The sequence below is a fragment of the Garra rufa genome, chromosome 23 (genome assembly GCF_049309525.1).
Source record: "Garra rufa chromosome 23, GarRuf1.0, whole genome shotgun sequence".
NCBI classification, from domain to species: domain Eukaryota; kingdom Metazoa; phylum Chordata; class Actinopteri; order Cypriniformes; family Cyprinidae; genus Garra; species Garra rufa.
In genome coordinates, this window is record NC_133383.1 from 12,558,226 (window position 1) to 12,577,012 (window position 18,787).

Below are 18,787 nucleotides of genomic sequence, written 5' to 3' on the forward strand. Positions count from 1 at the left end.
CTTTCAAAAATTATTAAAACTCTCACTGACCCCTTTGTATATGCAAGCGTACGTATGAATTAATTCATGATAAATAAAGATGAATTACATCAGAATAACCTTAGTTACGGGTGTTGCTCTAATAGATTGCCATGATGATAAGGGCGCATTATTTTCTCTTGAAGAAACACTTTAAAGTCACTGATTAGAGATGTCAGAGTAGACGCTCACATCCTGTGTGCGGTTGAGGAAGTGTGTTTAGACTCGACTGCATGTGTGAGCTGCTTCAGGCCAGTGCGGGTGTCTTTAATAAAAGCTGAGCAGCTTTCTGTCAGGAGAAATTAAGAGAAATACATTTGACGCAACTGGCAGAATGCTTCAAAGAAAACCATCCAGTGTCTCTGACAAATCAAGAAACAAACCTAAGGTAAAAACTGTTTTTTTATTCCAAAAAAGAAAAGCTGTAACAACACTTTGTCTGTCTGTTGTGGTGAAATTATACATTACGCAAGTATTATGAGTGCTCGGCTAACAGTTATTCTGTTTTAGACTTGTTTTGTTTGCAAACAAGCCACATTTTAGTGACCATTAGTGATCTGTGACCGCAAGACTATGGTGTGGAACTCAAAATGCAATCAAGACTGTTCACAGCTGCAGACTACTAACCTGTTTTTATCTCTTCTCAATTTGTTTCAGCGATCCACCAGTTTTGGGATTTTTGACAGACAGCAGCCAACACAGGTCAAGGCAGAAGAGAAGGCAGAAAGTTTGGTGAGTTTAATTTGTTAATTGTTGTTAATACAAAGCTGGACTCTGAAATCTTTCATACTGACCTCCACGTTTGTCTTTGTAGCCTGTAGAAGCAGCTGAGGTGGATCCCAGTAAATCAGGAGGTCTCGGGAAGAAGATGAAGAACATCTCACTGACCATGCGAAAAAAGATGGGCAGGAAATACACTAAAGCCCTGTCAGAGGAAATGGTGAGTGCTTGCTTGACAGTTCAGAAACTTTAACCTTTAAAGCCGTGTTATTACACAAACAACAGAGTTTTTTTACACTCTTAAAAATGTAGGTGCTTCCCAATGCCATAGAAGAACCTTTTTTTGTCTAAATGGTTCCATGAAGAACCTTTAACATCTGAAGAACCTTCGAGAAAAAGATGGTTCTTTAAAGAACCTTTGACTGAATGGTTCTTTGTGGAACCAAAGATGGTTCTTCTATGGCATCGCTGTGAAGAACCTTTTTAAGCACCTTTATTTATAAGAGTTTAGGTTTAGCAAACAACGCTCTTCTTATCAAATAATTATGTTACATCATAAGTTTTTCAGATCAACATATTGGCTTTTGGGTTTTTTAAAGGGATATTTCCCCCCAAAAGTGAAAATTCTGTCATCATTTACTCAACCAGACTTGCATGCATTTCTTTCTTCTGTGGAACACAAGAAAAGACATTTTGAAGAATGTTTGTAGTTCCCCTTGACTTCCATTGAATTTTTTGGTCCATACAATGAAAGTCAATGGGAACTGAAATAAAATTCTCTCAATATTTACTCACTCTGATATTGTTCCAAACGTTTATGCATTTCTTTCTTCTGTGGAACACAAAAGATATTTTGAAGAATGTTGGTATTTTCTATTGACTTTCTTTTTTTTTTTTTTTTGCATACAATAGAAGTCAATCAAATTAAAATTCTTTCATTATTTACTGACACTTGACCCTTGACTTCCATTGAATTTTTTTGTCCATACAATGAAAGTCAATGGGAACTGAAATAAAATTCTCTCAATATTTACTCACTCTGATATTGTTCCAAATCTGTCTGCATTTCTGTCTTCTGTGAAACACAATAGAAGACATTTCGAAGAATGTTGGTAGTTCCCATTGACTTTTCTTGTTATTTCTGTCCATACCATTGAAGTCAATAAGAACTGAACTTAAAATTATCACATTATTTACTCACTCTTAAGTTGTTCCAAACCTAAATGCACTTCTTTTGTAGAATGTTGGTAGTTCCCATTGATTTTTATTCTATTTTTTGTCCATACAATGAAAGTCATTTAAAACCAAAATGACTATTCTCTCATTATTTACTCACTTTTATGTTGTTCCAAAATTGTAAGCATTTCTTTCTTCTGTGGAACACAAGATATTTTTAAGAATGTTGGTCATTTCCTTTGACTTTCCTTGCATTTTTTGCCCATACAGTTTAAGTCATTGGGAATTAAAATTACAATTCTCTCATTATTTACTCACCCTCATGTTGTTCTAAACCTGCATGCATTTCTTTCTTCTGTGGAACACAAAAGAAGATATTTTGAAGATTGATGGTAGTTCCCATTGACTTTCATTGAATATTTTGCCCATTAGGAACCAAAATGACTATTCTCTCATTATTTACTCACTCTTATGTCGTAAGGAGATATTTGGAAGAAAGTTGGTAGTTGCCATTGGGACTCAAAAGGTTTTGGTCCCATTTACTTCCATAGTACTTTTTGCCCAACAATGAATGTTAATGGGACCTAAAACCATTTGGCTACCAACATTCTTCAAAATATCTTCTATTGTGTTGCACAGAAGTTATACAGGCTTGGAAAAAAGTGAGGGCGAGAAAACGATGACAGAATTTTTATTTTTGGTAAAACTATCATAAAAGATGTATTTTTGCCCTTACAATGGAAGTCAGTGGGAACTGAAATGAAAATTCTCTCATTATTTACTCACTTGCATATTGTTCCATACTTGTATGCATTTCTTTCTTCTGTGGAACAAAAGAGAATATATTCTGAAGAACGCTGGTAGTTCCCATTGGCTTTCATTTTATTTTTTGCTCATAGAGTGGAAGTCATTAGGAACCGAAATGAAAATTATCTCATCATTTACTCACTGTTATGTTGTTCCAAACTTGTATGCATTTCTTTCTTCTGTGGAACACAAGAAGATATTTTGAAGAATGTTGGTCGTTCCCATTGACTTTCATTGCATTTTATGTCCATACAATGGAAACCAATGAGAACTAAAATGATAATTCTCTCATTATTTAATTCTCTTATATCGTACCAAACATGTATTTATTTATTTATTTTGTCACTGGGAACTGAAATGAAAATTCTCATTATTTACTCACTGTTATATTGTTTCAAACTTGCATGCATTTCTTTCTTTTGTGGAACACAAAAGAAGATATTTTGAAGAACGTTGGTAGCTCCCATTACCTTTCATTGTATTTTTTGCCCATACATTGGAAGTCAATGAGAACTAAAATGAAAATTCTCTCATTATTTTATTATCTTATGTCATTCCGGTGAGCCCGTGTGCGAGGGCCCGTTCATTGCTGCTTGCAGCTTTAATTATCTTATGTCATTCCAATCTTTTATGCATTTCTTTCTTCTGTGGAACACAAAAGAAGATATTTTGAAGAATGTTGGTAACCAAACGGTTTTGGGTCTCATTGACTTTCATAGCTCTTTTTGGCCATACAGTGGAAGTCAATGGGATCTTAAGCCATTTGGTTACCAACATTTAGAGAGTGAGAAATTATGATAGAAAATTTATGTTTGGGTGAAATATCTTTATTTTACAATCACAAAGTGAACATTCTATATTCTTTATAATGGGATCCAGGCCTGATTAGGTCCAAAAATGAAAAAAGTATCATAAAAGTAGTGTGCATGTCATGTATACTATATTTCAAGTGTTCAGAGTCATACAACAAAGTTTGGATAAAGAATAGTGCAAAACTATTTTGTCATTTATGAACAGCTTTTTAAGTTTCTTATAGAGCTTAAGAGGTCCATCATGCTTATCCAGAGCAAACCGTGCAAGTCTGAGGCATTAAAGCAAGAAAGCACAACGCCTCTGTAGTTTTCTCATTTATTTCAAGCTTATTTACAAAGCAGTCAACCTTTATTTTGCCGCTGTACTATAAAGAGCTTCTGAGGAGCTCGCGTGGGCGGATTACATGCAGCTCCCATGTCTGAGGTAAAAATGGCAGTGCAGCTCTCGCGGATTAAAGACTTTGCTCCCTCAAGCGACCCGCGACCTGGGTCGACCCGATTTGCTACCTGAAGTCTTGTCACGTATCAGCTTTTGGTTAGGACTCTTGCCTGAGACTTTCTTTGCTCACGAACGGAGTTGTTTTCACAGGGCGAAGAGAACGACGCTGCGGCAGCTGATGTTGTGGACGGCGTGTTGACCAAAGGCTGCAACCACTCCAGTAACTCTGTCGAGAGTTTGTTCAGCTTGCACAGCGGCCAGAGTTCATCTAGTAAGCCGAATTAAACTAGTAGACCATTTATTATTGGATCACAGATCTAACCTGCATTTTAAAATGTAAAGCAGAGCAGCCACGAGAGCTGAAATGTACTGCTTTACTTGGTTGACATTTCAAAGTAGATGTGCTGTTGACATTTCAGCCATGTGGTTTGAGTTTCACTGGTTGTTTTTGCATTTCCTGATGCTTTAGGTGGTGTGACCAGCGGTTCTGAAGGTTGTAGTAACAGGGACAGTCTGCGTTTAGAAGAAGATGTGCCCTATACGGGCCAGTTCTGTGGGAGAGCCAAAGTCCACACTGACTTCGTTCCCAGTCCGTATGACACAGAGTCACTCAAACTCAAGGTAAAAAACAATCTGAGATGTTTAGGAATGAAAGACGAACTCAAGATCCACTGATATGCAATTTTTCATTTGTAAGGTGGGAGACATGATTGATATCATCAGCAAACCTGCGATGGGAATCTGGACTGGGATGTTGAATGGTAAAGTAGGAAACTTTAAGTTCATCTACGTCGAATTGCTGGTGGAAGAAACTGTGCCAGAACCAAGGATTCGCTCGCATCGGAGGAGCAGAAGACCTCGACCCAAAACTCTTCAGGAGCTTCTGGAAAGACTCAATCTGGAGGTGCTTCAAACGTCCAAATACACACCACAGCTGAGCTGATGTTCAAGCTTGTCGTAACCACAGATTCACATTCAAACATCTCAAAAACAGGATGTTAGGTATTATCTGATGGTTTAACAGACCAAAATGTTTCTGCAGGAGCACATTTCGTCTTTGCTGCTGAATGGGTATCAGACGGTGGAAGATCTAAGGGATTTGAAGGAGCAGCATCTTGTTGAGCTCAATGTGACTGACCCTGAACACCGACATCGGCTGCTGTTGGCCGCAGAATACTTGCAGGATCCTGAATGTAAGTGGTTAATCATCAGAAGTTATTAATAAATGGCAGGAAATGGCACATTGATGATGCTATTTTGGTTTCCAAGACCTCGTTTGACATTTTAGCTTTTATATAAAAGCTCTCACAGTTTAATTGCTGGTGTAGGATGAGTTCCTCAGCGCTGTGAAGATACAGTGTTTTAGAAGCTGAGATAACAAACCTCATCAAAGTCACTTGGGTGAAGCAATAGGTTGAAAACACTACTTTTCACACGTTTACCCTCAGATAAAAATCTAGTTCCTTTCCACTCAAGTGTCTAATGGTGACATTAAAAGTGAAAACAAAACAAAGATGAGATAAAAATACTTTTTTTTTTAAATAAAATACATTTAAACGTCTTTTAAAATAAAATTAAACATGCATAAAACTATTTATATTTTATAAAGTTAAAATAATGTAAAATATTTGGAAAACAAAACTGGTCTCTACTAAACAAATTTCAAACATTTTATATTTTTATAAAATAAAAATTAATAAATAAATGTTTAAATGTAAAATAAAATAAACAATGTATAAAACAATTTATATTTTATACATTTAAAATAATGTAAATAATTAAAAACATCTAATAAAATAAAAATAAAAATTTTTAAATAAGTCTTTAAAAAAGAATGAAATGTTTTTTTAAAAGAATAAAGATGTATAACAATTTATATTTTATACATTTAAAATATTGTAAATATTTTAAAACGTCTAATGAAATAAAATATAAAATATTTGAAAAAAATGGTCTTTACAAAAAAATCAAATATTTAATATTTTTATTTTATAAAACACATTTAAAAGTTTTTTTAAATGAAAGAAAAATGCATAAAACAATTTATAGTGTAAAATAATGTAAAATTTATAGTGTAATAATGTAAAATATTTGAAAAAAAAAAGGTCTTTACAAAAAATATTTAAATATTTTATTAAATACATTTAAATGTTTTTTTAATAAAATAAAATATATATTTTATACATTTAAAATGATTTAAAACATTTAAAACATCTAATAAAAATATATAAAACATTTTTAAAAACTGGTCTATAAAAAAAATCTAATATTGTATATTTTCATAAAATACATCTGATTGTTTTTTTAAATAAAATAAAAAATGCATAAAACAATTTATATTTTATACATTTTAAATTATGTTAGATATTTTAAAATGTCTAATAAAATAAAAATATATTAAATTATTTTTTTAAATCATTAAATAACAATATAAAATATTTGAATAAATTCATCTCTACAAAAAGATTTTCAAGTACTTTATATTTTTATAAAACATTTAAATGTTTTTATAAAATAAAAAATGCATAAAACAATTCATAGTTTATACATTATGTAAAATATTAAAAAAAAAACGTCTAATAAAATTAAAAAATAAAATATTTGGAAAATCATGACAAATTAAACACAAAACAAGGATTGATTAAAAAGTATTAGTAAATTAGTAGTTTTTAATTATGCAATTAATTTGTGTGTGTGTATAAATAAAAATGGTTGTCATAAAGACAAATTGAATAAAACAAAGATAAGATCAAATACATTAAACAAAACACAAATTAATCTAAATCAAATACAATATTGTAATATATTTAAATGAATTATTACAGAAAATGATTTTATTTATAGTTTGTTTTAAAATGTGTCTAGCTTAACGTAAAAAACAATCAAACAACAAAAAACAAAAAAACCCACAGCCACTGCTAGTGGAAAAAAGTGAATGTCATTGAGGCCAGTTTTCGGCATGTGATGAAAGACCCAACAGGAAGCGTGTTGAGCAGTGTTTTGTGGGTATCCGTCTTATAATTTCAGAAGTATAGCCACACCTCACAAACGGCATCAAACGCTGCAATACACAGAAAAACATTGCGTGCGTTGCATGTTATAAAAACACACTTCCAAGAACCGCATGAATATTCATGCACAGTCATCTGATGACGTTATCAATGACGTACATGTCTATCTTCTTTTTTTTCTGATGCAGATAATAATCAGACTCACGGAGAGACAGATGAGGAGCCCAAATCTCCCTCCGAGCAAGTCAAAGTCGAACTGAACGACTGTCCCAGAGACTCAGGCTGTTATATCGGATCTGACTGCTCAGACAACAGTAAAGAGGACACAGAGAGTCAGCCGGCCCCTCTCAGCCCACCTGAAACCCAAGCATAACCACAGCCCTGCATAATGCTCTTTATCTCGTCTTCGCCCGCCTATGGTTGGTGCAAAGACTGTCACCCGCCAGCCACAATCTATTTCGGCCAGAGTTTTTGACTGTGTAAATAAGCCTTTGTGTTTCAGAGCTGATGCATTAAGATGTTTCGGTGGAGGGTTTGTGCTCTGACGACACTGGATTCTCACATTATGGACACTGTGACAAGTAGATATTAAAGATGACATGTAAATATACTGTAAATATGGTGAGAGTGGAAAAGCTTTGCTCTTGTAAACCATTTAAACGGCCTTGCAGATTTTAGACAAAACAACAAACTATTGAGATTACAAACGCATTATTTTATGCAATAAAAGATATCTTTGTATCATACTAATTTCCTCTGTTACATATCCAGTCATATTAATATAGTAATATTTACAGGTACAGACGCAGATGTTAGTGGCTTCCTGAAACTAAAAGTGCTACTGAAATGCTAAAGAAAACGAGATCAGTAGCACATGAATAACGTGCCATCTAGTGTGAGCACTTAGTAACTACAGCCATAAACATTGAGCAAAAGCAATCTTTTACAACATGAACGCTGCACATGTAACTCAAAATTGTTGAAAAACGTTTGGCCAAATATAATCTCACAGCTTTGGCTTAAGTCTGTCTTTAAATAACACTTAATAATAACATTAACAAATATTACATTGATTTATGAGAATTAGTTCACTTCCAGTACAAACATTTACAGGTAATTTACTCACCCCTTGTCATCCAAGATGTCCTTCTTTCTTCAGTTGTAAAGAAACTATGTTTTTTGAGGAAAACATTTCTGGAATCTTTAGTGGACTTAAATGGTGCCCGCGAGTTTGAACTGCCAAAATGCATTGAATGCTTTAAAAGGCTCTAAACGATCCCAGTTGAGGGAAACTGGTCTTATCTAGCGAAGAGATCGGTCATTTTCTTAAATAAATCAATATTTATACACTTTTTAACCACAAATGCTCGTCTTGTCTAGCTCTGTTATGCGCATGCGTACTCTGTGCGCACAGCTTCAATACAGTTAGGAAAAACTCTGATCTCATTTTCTCCTCCAACTTTAAAATCGTCCTACATCGCTGGTTTACCTTTTTTGTAAAGGGCGTTTGAACTTTTTTGCACGTTTACTTTGTAAACACTTGGTCGGTACTTCTGCAGCAATGTAGGACGATTTTAAAGTTGTGGGAGAAAATTAGATGGTTTTTCCGATATGTCCTAGTAAATGTAAATGAATGTAGTAAATGGTCTGTAAAATTTTGTTCTGGAAGTGAACTAATTCTTTAATGATTAGTTAATGCACATTAAAATTGTAAATAGACTTGTTAATGATTTATAAACTACCATTTTAAATTTTGGGGTCAGTAAGATTTAAAGAAAATGGTAGGCTAATCTCTTATGTTCATCAACGTTGTATTTATTTTATCAAAAATACAGTAAAACAGTAATATTATGAAAAATTACTGCATTTTAAAAGAACTATTTTAAGTTTGAATATATATATATATATATATATATATATATATATATATATATATATATATATATATATATATTTGATATTAGTAATATGCATTGCTAAGAACTTAATTTGGTCAATTTTATCGGCGATTTTCTCACTATTTAGATATTTTGGACCCTCAGATTCCAGATATTCAAATAGTTGTATCTCCACCAAATATTGTCCTATCCTAACAAACTTGGAAAGCCTGTATCTCAAATTCAGAAAACTGACCAGTTTTGTGGTGCAGGGTCACATATTTGGAAACAGTGCTACTTAATATTTTTGTGACATCCATGAAACTTTTTTTATGATTCATAGATTAAAGTTTAAAAGGATAGCATTTATTTAAAACAGAAATCATAACATTGATCAAATGTCACCAATTTCTTAAAAAAAAAAAAAATGTTTTACTGACCCAATGAGGCGTTGACAGAAATTTGACATACTTGTGATTGAACACAGCCAATGTGTTATCCAATAATATAAAATAAAAATCATGTGATGTTTTTAATTATAATAAGTATCAGACGCACAAAAGACAATCAAACCCATTATAATCAGTGACGCTGCCTACATGTGGCGCTTTGAGACACGACAATCCCCAAGAGTGAATATACGCATCATTCTATTTACGACTTACTGTCTGATATATGAAGTACAAATGACTTGCAATGGTCGTTGTGTAGCGTCCATTAGTTTAGATGTTTCGGCGTGGCGCAACTCCACAACTGTCACGTCCAGTGTAGACACCAAGAGAGACAAAAAAAAAAAACAGGCTTATCTACCGGAGCACACGATTAATTGGGCTAGTTTGTGCCCAAAAGTGGCTCAATTTACCTGACTTCACCTGATATCCACTTTATGCTCAACGTGGAAGTGAGCCTATCGGCGAGACTTCCGGTGTCTTGAGGACACGAGCTGCTCGGTTTTGTCAGTTACCCGGATGCGCGGCCAATTTGCAGATACTCGGATGTAAAAAACAGCATTGAAGGTTAATGTACTACTGAATACGTTGTTCTGCTCATTTATGCTGTTTAAACTACTGAAAAAAGTGTGAACACTTTTAAATCATACAGAGAAGGAAGCAGGAAAGGGCACAATATTTTGACAAACTAAAGTTAATAGGTGGTAAAGATATATACGAGCAGTTTTAAATAAGCTATTAACCTAATATTTCACCTACCTGACCAGAAATAATAGAAAACAAACACAAATGTTGTCACGATTCTTGCCCTGGGAATACTGGTTCAATTTGGCCAACCCACAAACACTATTTGTTCCTCAGACAGTTTTTGCACTCTTCTCCTTGATATGTTAACTTTTGTCAGTCTATAGTACTTTTTCCTGTTCTGACAGATTAATACAGCCCAAACCATGACAATACTTGACCATTTTCAGCAGCAATAATTAGCAATATTTGCGAGTTCCATTCGGTTCAGTGGCACAGATTTACGTTTTCAACCACTTTCTTGAACGCTTCTTGAAAACACACTATAAATAACGAGAAGAATGGTAAAACTGTTAGCAATACAAACCAGTGTGTTCATAATTTAGATAATACATTAAATTAATATTGTTAGACACACCAATTTGCAATAGCAAGCAGCAAAACGAGCCGTTTTGTATAGCTAAAAATAACAACGTGGATGAGACCAAAAGCCAGACCCATAAAATGTACAAAACGGCCGAGCCTGATCTTACAGTTACTGATTAATTTCCAGTAATAATAACCTTAAAAACCCATCTGAACACCTCATGAAAAACACTCACAATGCAATTCAGAGATTTCATTACAAAACAAATAACTTAAAAAGACATCGATACAGCAAGGTAGAAGAAAACTGATCTGAAGCTAGTGCAATGAAATAAGAATCATCAGCAAGCAAATGATATGTTACAAAAATAAAATAAATAAAAAATAAATAATCATATCAGCCGACAGTCAAGCTTTACAAGGGCTTTGAATCTCTGAATCTGATTTCTGCATGCTTTAACATTAAACCATTCATCTTCAAAAACAGTAATAGGATACTTTTATTACCTAAACTTTACAGTGCACAATATCTCAGCTCCATTTATACAGTTCGATAGAGAAAAAATACATCAGTATGTAAGGCATCAAAGCAGAACACTGAATCAGTGGAATACAGTCCCAGAGTGTCCATGAACCAATGAAAACCGTCCAAAATAAAGACCCATCAGAGATGAATGTTCAAAAAAGCAGCTTGGTCTAAATGAATGCAAGTCATCAGTCACTAAAGTTTCGTTGCATGACGTGCGGGTGTCAAGATGTCATCGCGTGCATATGCATCCAGTCCATTTCCTGTATACGCGGAGAGCTCATCTGTGCTCCCGACACCGTTGTTGATCTCTGAGGGATGAAACAAGCACAAAACTCATTAAAAAAGTTTCACAGGGCAGATTTTTCCACTAGGGGGCGATAGAATGTCTGTATTTACATGAATGAACATTCACAGAGCCCACAACAACACTTTTGGGTTACATCTTCCCCTTGCACATTGGGTGATGACGATGCTGGTAATAAGACACTTAGATGACTGTTGGCCACTGATTGTGTGAGTATACAGACTGAGAGACAGAGAGTGATGTGACAGTTTTTTCACAACTGTGATCACTTTTTTAATGTTATGGCTTATACAAATGTTTGAAAGTAACAACTAATTATATATTATATTATATTATATTATATTATATTATATTATATTAAATAAAATTATATATTATATTAAATTTTGGAATTCATATTTTAGATATATATACACATGTCATTTTTTATGTTACACATGCATTTACATATTTTTAAAATTTTTGCACAAGCCAAATTGTCATTTAATTAAGATTTCTATTTTATTATTTTATATTTTTATATATATATATATATATATATATATATATATATATATATATATATATATATATATATATATATATATATATATATATATACACACACACACACACACACACACTACCAGTCAAATGTTTTTGAAAAGTAGTTTTTAATGTTTTTTTTTTTTTTTTTAAGAAATCTCTTCTGGTCAACAAGCCTGCATTTATTTGATCTAAAGTACAGCAAAAACTGTAAAAATTTAAAATATTTTTACTATTCAAATTACTATTTTATATTTGAACACATTTTAAAATGTAATTTATTCCTGATTTCAAAGCTGATTTTTTTAGCATCATTACTCCAGTCACATAACCCTTCAGAAATCATTCTAATATTCTGAAATGGTGCTCAAAATCATTATCTAAAAAGAACATAAAAATATGTATTATTTTTATTATGTTGAAAACAGTTGAGTAGAAAGTATTTGTAGAAAGTAAAAAAAACAGCATTTATCTGAAATAGAAATCTTTTTAACATTATAAATGTCTTTATCATCACTTTTGATCAATTTAAAGCATCCTTGCTAAATAAAAGCATTCATTTATATAATTTCTTTTCCAAAAAGTGTGTAAGGTTACAAAAGCTTTTTATTTCAGATAAATGCTGATCTTTGGATCTTTTTATTGATCAAATAACCCTGAAAACTGTTTAAATATGGTAATAAATGGTAAAAAAAGCTTTTCAAAATGTTACTGCTGTACTTTGAATCAAATAAATGCAGGCTTAGTGGGCAGAAGAGACTTATTTAAAAAAAACCTTACTGTTCAAAAACTTTTGACTGGTTGTGTAATATTATAAAATATATATATTAAAAAAAAATCACAGAAATTGTTTTATATTTGTTCATCATACCTAGTTTATTAACTAATGTTTAACCTTATTGTAAAGTATGCAGATATGAACACATATATTGACGGTGCATTATGATCACCACCAGGAGGTGATGTGCCACAGCCATATGTATAGGTCACAGAGAGTTAATTGTTCCATGGCTGTATTAACCAGGCTTTATCTCTACACAGCTGTGTGCTCATGAGTCTCACCTGAGAAGATCAGTTTCTCCTTCATGTGGTTGACGTCACGACTCGGCCGACGTACTACAGCACTAAGCATGATCTGCTCAGGGTTGTAGCTGCGCATGCCACTCATCTTCCACCTGAGGAAAAAGACGACACACCGTCACCAAAACAAATTTCTAAGGGTCTGAAAGTGCCAAAAAGTGGTCATTAAGTATTTGATCTTAAGATATTTGATGTGATAGAGTGAGAAGGAGAAGTTCACTTCCAGAACAAAAATGTAGAGATAATTTGCCTTGTCATCAGAAATTCATGTATTTTTTCAGTCAGAATGAAATTATGTTTTTTGAGGAAAACATTTCAGGATTTTTCTCCATATAATGGACTTCTATGGTGCCCATGATTTTGAACTTCCAAATTGCAATTCAAATGCAGCTTCAAATAGCTCTAAACATTCCCAACCCAAGGAAGAAGTGTCTTATCTAGTAAAAAAATTATATACTTTTTAACCTCAAATGCTTGTCTTGTCTTGCTCTGTGTGAACTCTGCGTATTCCAAACCTATAACTGTCTTGAACCAGAATACACAGAGTTGACGCAGAGCTAAACAAGATGAGAATTTGAGGTTAAAAAGTATATAAGTTGTCAATTTTTTACTTTTGTTTCGCTAGATAAGACCCTTCTTCTTCAACATCTTAGATGACAAGGGGGTAAGTAAATTATCTAAAATTTTGTTCTGGAAGTGAACTAATCCTTTGAAAGAAGTAAAGAGCAACACTGAAGTAAAAGCACATACGAAACACAATCAACAACAAATACAAACACAGACAGACGAAACAGAACAAATTAAGACCCTAAAATATTCCCTAAAATACCCATCCTCATTACCTGATCAGGTGATAGCTGAGCAATTTCAGCGAGCAGCATAGGACAGGCGCATGCAAAGAGCAGAGGACAGTGGAAAATGGAGGGAAAGTAGAGATTGGCAGGAAGAAAAGAGCAGAGCCATCAGTTGAAAAGCACTCGGCCACCCAGCAGACATATAGCAAGCATGCTAACTACAAAACAACCTAACATTAACGCTAAGGACTGCTCTGAAAACCAAATAGGCATTCATGCAAATGCATGAAAGAGCACAGAAATCGTCGTATCAGAGATTAAAGCCATTACTGACGCAGCAAAAAAGCTTTAAGTATTAAAAAGTATTGAGACACAGTTCAAAGGACATACTAAAAGAGATGCACTTACTTCTGAAATATGAAGATGCCAATGACAATCGCCACAGAGATTAAATCTGAGGTGATCCATATCAGGCCGTATTCTTCCGCACTCTACAAAACATGTTTAAGCAGCATTTAGTCATCAGATATCAACATAAATACATAAATACATTAAAAAAAAAAGATAATGAGAAGAAAAATAATAGGTACACTACCGGTCAAAATTTTTTGAACAGTAAGATTGTTATGCCAAGCCTGCATTTACTTAATCCGAAGAACAGCAAAATCAGTATAATTTTGAAATATTTTCAATTTTCTATTTGAATATATTTTAAAATGTATTTTTTCCTGTGATTTAACAGCTGAATTTTTAGCTTCATTACTCCAGTCACATGATTCTTCAGAAATCCTTCTAATATTCAGATTTTTCAGGTTTCTTTGATTAATAGAAAGTTCAGAAGAACAGCATTTATCTGAAACAGAAATCTTTTGTCGAGTACTGTTAAGCGGTATAGTGTATAATGTTAAAAAAAGCCTTTTATTTCAGATAAATGCTGACCTTTGGATCTTTGTATTCATCAAAGAATCCTGCAAAACAGTTTTGAATATAGATAAAATGTTTCTTGAACCGAAAATCAGCATATTAGATTGATTTCTGAAGGACTATGTGACACTGGAAACTGGAGTAATGATGCTGAAAATGTAGCTTTGATCACAGGAATGAAGTACATTTTAAAATATATTCAAACTGAAAAAAGTTATTTTAAACAGTACAAATAATTCAAAATTTACTGTTTTTGCAGTGCTTCAGATCAAAGTATTTCAAAGCTTTTTGGAGCTTATTTAGTCCACAGTCCCTTCCACCACAGATTTTTCTGACGCAAATGTACTCAACTATCTTCAACATTATTTCTCAATAGTAATCTTGCATCATATATAAAGCATGCCAATTTAAAAATCTACAGCATTCTGTGAAATAGATGGTAAAATGTGTTAAAGTGGGCCAAGATTCACTACATCCTTCTTGGAAGCTGACAGCATAATCAAATTAGCCATTCAGTGAACACCCGGCCAATGTGTAGGACTTTATGAATGACAGGCGTTCCAAATTGGTGAAAAACAAGAGTATGTACTTTTTTTACGTAATAGTGTGTGTGAGAGAGATCAGTACCATGATCCAAACAGGATTAGGCACTTTCTTCAGGATGTGCGGGGCATCAGAAGAGACGGACTGAACTCCACTGCACCACATCAGCGAATACAGCCATGGCTCGTTCACCGGATACACGTTTATGCTCACATTGCTGCCAGAAAACAGCCTGCTCACAGCACACACACAGTATACACAGAGGAAGTCATTTAAATTAAACAATAAAATTGATGATAAATTGTATGTATTTCCAATGACTGCACCCCATATTAATATTTTAATATACTATGATTCTACCGTAATAGCGATAGCTGTGTAGTTATGATGTTACATATTTCACTGCAAAATGCTTTCAGTATGATATTTAATACAGATTGAGAAAGAGAAAGGCAGATGTCTGCTGTGTGTGTGTGTGTGTACCTGATATCCTGAGCTCTGGCCTGGCTGTAGTGCAGGGTCAGAGTACTGATCCCTCTTTCTTTCAGCTCAGCCACAGGAAGTTTCTCATCTGACGTCTGCTGAAGGAGAGGAACCGCTGCACGCACCTTCTTCCTGTACCAGTCAGGCGTCCACATCACCTACACACACACACAGTAGCTGATTACACTCTTTTCACATCTTAGAACATTAGAATATTTTTCTGAATATTAAGACTTTTATACATCAACAAAATACATAAAAATAAATAAAACACAATTTTAATTTTTTTTTTAAGATTATGAATTTTGGCACATGATGTAGTTGATAAAGCTCTTGAAACCTTACTAAGAATATTTCTCTTAATATTTAAGATTTAGTCAGAATAAGACATTAAACAACATTTCAACAAGTTATATAAAATTGTTAAAGAAATATTTTTTCAAACATTTGTAATTTATTAGAAATGATTTGGCTCAAGGTAGCTGATAAAGATATTATAAGAATATGTTGCTTAATATTTAAAATTTAGAATGAGTAATAAAACGTATTAGAGAAGATTTCTAATTTCTACAAGTTATATAAAATAAATACATATGTTTTGAAATATTATATATTTTTAGATAAATTCAGAATTTATTGGTTATCTCATAAACTAGCTTTGAAAGACATTTTCTAATATTATACATTTATTATGTATATTTTATTCATATTTAAAATTTACATGGAATATTTGCACATATTTCAACAAAATTTATGATAAATTAACAATTTTAAATATTTTTGAAAGAATTATGAATTTTGGCACATGATGTACTTGATAAAGATCTTAAAACCCTATTAAGAATACTTTTAAAATTTTAGATTTTAAGATTTCTTCGGAATAAACAAACAACATTTCAACAAATTATATAAAATTGTAAAATAAATATATTTATTTGATAAATTTGTAATTTATTAGAAATGATTTGGCTCATAAAGTTGCTGATAAAGGTATTATAAGAATATTTTGCTCAATATTTAAAATTTAGAATAAATAAGACAAGATTTACAATTTACAATAAGTCATCTTAAAACAAATACATACATTTTTAAATGTATCTTTTTAGATGAATTTCGAATGTATTGGTTATCTCACAAACTAGCTAAAAGACATTTTCTAATAGTATACACTTATATATATATATATATATCTATATATATATATATATTGTATTAATATTTAAGATTTACATGGAATAATAGCACATATTTCAACAAAATATATATAAAAAAAACAAATAAGCACAATTTATAATATTTTTTTAAAGATTCAGAATTTTGGCACGATGTAGTTGATAGAGGTCTTAAAACCTTACTAAGAATATTTTTCTGAATATTTAAGATTCAGTTGAAATAAGACATTGAACAACATTTGAACAAATTATATGAAATTGTTAAAGAAATACTTTTTATAGATTTGTAATGTATTAGACATTATTTGGCTAATAAAGTACTCGATAAAGGTATTATGTTGCTTAATATAATAAGTGTTTGTTTTTGTGCTCTTACCTGTTCTGGTAGGATGCTGGATCTCTGAATGACCTTCAGTGCATCACTGACCCAGAGCTGGTGTCGGGGGTGTTGAGGTGGAGGCCGTCGCAGACTGAAGATCACCGAGCGGTTCGTTCTAGCAGCCAGACGCAGCAACTCTGCGAGGCTACATACCGTCTGATTGGCTGTGCGGTTGCGGTCCTTTTCGGACATGTACTGCACTGTCCAATACGGGTCATCCTGAAGGACAAAGAATATCAAAATCTTTACAAACTGTGTAGGACAATAGGAATAAGAGGGAATTAAATTTAATACCCTGAGGAACCAAAGTCCAGCATTGAGACTGCGAATCTCTGTCCAGTTAAAGAACGATGCGTCATGGTCTTGACGGGCTGGAAACAGTTTGTCCACATTGGTGGTTCTGCGTAGTGTGCGGTCCCTCATCAAAAAAGGCACTCCTTCCAGACTGAAGTGGGAAAAAAAGCATCCAATCACATTAGATTTATTTTTACTGTGAGCCAATCAGAGCTGCTGCAATTCTTTTCTCACATTCAAAAGAAAAGAAAAAAAGAAAAGAGATTACGATTAATTGAGAAAAATAAAATAAATCAAATCAATAAAATAAGATTAAGATTAATTGAGAAAAGTATGATAAAATAAAATTAATCTCAATATTAATAATTCAGATAAGGAATAAATAAAATATAAAATAGTGGCGGGCATAGATAATTTTTTTTTAATCTAGATAAATCTCACTGTAATCTTGGAATTAATCTAGATTAAAATGGCTAATTTGAATTCTGCATCCATGTTAGCACGTTACGTTTGATGTGGTAATTTCACAGTAGGCATACACACAGGTTCGAAGACACACACATTCTCGCCCCCTACAGTGCAAATCGGCTAGGTATATATCCGCGCTAAAATATCAGGGTGAAAGTCATCATAGCTTGCGTAGAATAGACCCAGCTCCCAACCCAACTTTGAGAATAGATTAATGGCGATGTTTTTTTTTAATCGCCCGATAAGTGTCTTACGTTAACGCCGATAACGGCCCACCACTAAAAATAAATAAAATAAAATACGATTAATTTAGAAAGGTATTGTAAAATAAAATAAACCATATTATTAATAATTTATGGGTATGATTAAAAATCAAGTAGAATAAAATAAACCAAATTAAGATTAATTCAGGAAGGTATGATAAAATACAATATAATATAAAAGATATGATTAAAATAACTAAAATAAATTTATAAATAAATTTACAGTAAAATAAAACATTATTAATAATTTTAAAAAGTATGATTACTAAAATAATAAAATAAATACACCAGATTACGATTAAAAATAAAACTATCAAATAAAACTAGATTAGGATTAATTCAGAAAGGTATGATAATAACATTAAATTAAATTAAATAATTACATTTTAAATTAAAAATAAAACTATAAAATAAAACTAGATTAGGATTAATTCAGAAAGGTATGACAAAATAAAATAAACCACATTACTAATCATTCAAAAAGGAATGATTAAAATAAAATAAACCAAATTAAGATTAATTCAGCAAGGTATGATAAAATAAAATAAACCAAATTATTAATAAATGTAAAACGATATTAAAATAACTATAATAAATCTAAATGATAAAA

General features: G+C 32.4%; 3 protein-coding genes across 5 annotated transcripts in view; 2 read left to right on the top strand and 1 right to left on the bottom strand.

Moving 5' to 3' along the window:
* Window positions 1-299, top strand: part of LOC141298918 (uncharacterized) — a 7,869-nt gene extending 7,570 nt beyond the window's left edge. The window contains exon 9 of the mRNA XM_073829219.1: window positions 229-299. Coding sequence (XP_073685320.1) covers window positions 229-299 — 71 coding nt within the window. The remainder of the gene's footprint in view (window positions 1-228) is intronic.
* LOC141299532 (SAM domain-containing protein SAMSN-1-like) lies at window positions 147-7,729 on the top strand. Of its 2 annotated transcripts, XM_073829899.1 has the most exons (8): window positions 147-406; window positions 676-750; window positions 833-958; window positions 4,123-4,243; window positions 4,442-4,593; window positions 4,670-4,876; window positions 5,015-5,165; window positions 7,172-7,729. In XM_073829899.1, exons 1-8 carry the CDS (start codon window positions 353-355, stop codon window positions 7,354-7,356), a joined length of 1,071 nt encoding a protein of 356 aa, XP_073686000.1. In that variant the 5' UTR covers window positions 147-352; the 3' UTR covers window positions 7,357-7,729. The 2 variants fall into 2 exon arrangements, with proteins under 2 accessions (XP_073686000.1, XP_073685999.1); XM_073829898.1 differs by lacking the exon at window positions 147-406 and having other exon boundaries at window positions 432-750.
* Window positions 7,730-10,657: 2,928 nt separating this feature from the next.
* gdpd5a (glycerophosphodiester phosphodiesterase domain containing 5a) overlaps window positions 10,658-18,787 on the bottom strand; it is a 34,475-nt gene continuing 26,345 nt past the window's right edge. Inside the window, exons 10-17 of one of the 2 annotated variants that reach the window (XM_073829896.1) lie at window positions 17,447-17,597; window positions 17,150-17,371; window positions 15,602-15,759; window positions 15,203-15,350; window positions 14,060-14,142; window positions 13,700-13,714; window positions 12,840-12,952; window positions 10,658-11,256 (exon numbers count right to left, since the gene is read on the bottom strand). In XM_073829896.1, the coding sequence (XP_073685997.1) occupies window positions 11,141-11,256; window positions 12,840-12,952; window positions 13,700-13,714; window positions 14,060-14,142; window positions 15,203-15,350; window positions 15,602-15,759; window positions 17,150-17,371; window positions 17,447-17,597 (1,006 nt within the window). In that variant the 3' untranslated portion in view covers window positions 10,658-11,140. The remainder of the gene's footprint in view (window positions 11,257-12,839; window positions 12,953-13,699; window positions 13,715-14,059; window positions 14,143-15,202; window positions 15,351-15,601; window positions 15,760-17,149; window positions 17,372-17,446; window positions 17,598-18,787) is intronic. The other variant, XM_073829897.1, reaches the window with a different exon arrangement.

Bases quoted from the DNA above. Each gene is read 5' to 3' on its own strand.
- LOC141299532 (XM_073829898.1), top strand. From the start codon at position 592: ATGGTGTGGAACTCAAAATGCAATCAAGACTGTTCACAGCTGCAGACT. The intron at 4,594-4,669 runs GTAAAAAACAAT...TTCATTTGTAAG, and splicing joins CAGAGTCACTCAAACTCAAG to GTGGGAGACATGATTGATAT. The intron at 4,877-5,014 runs GTGCTTCAAACG...ATGTTTCTGCAG, and splicing joins TGGAAAGACTCAATCTGGAG to GAGCACATTTCGTCTTTGCT.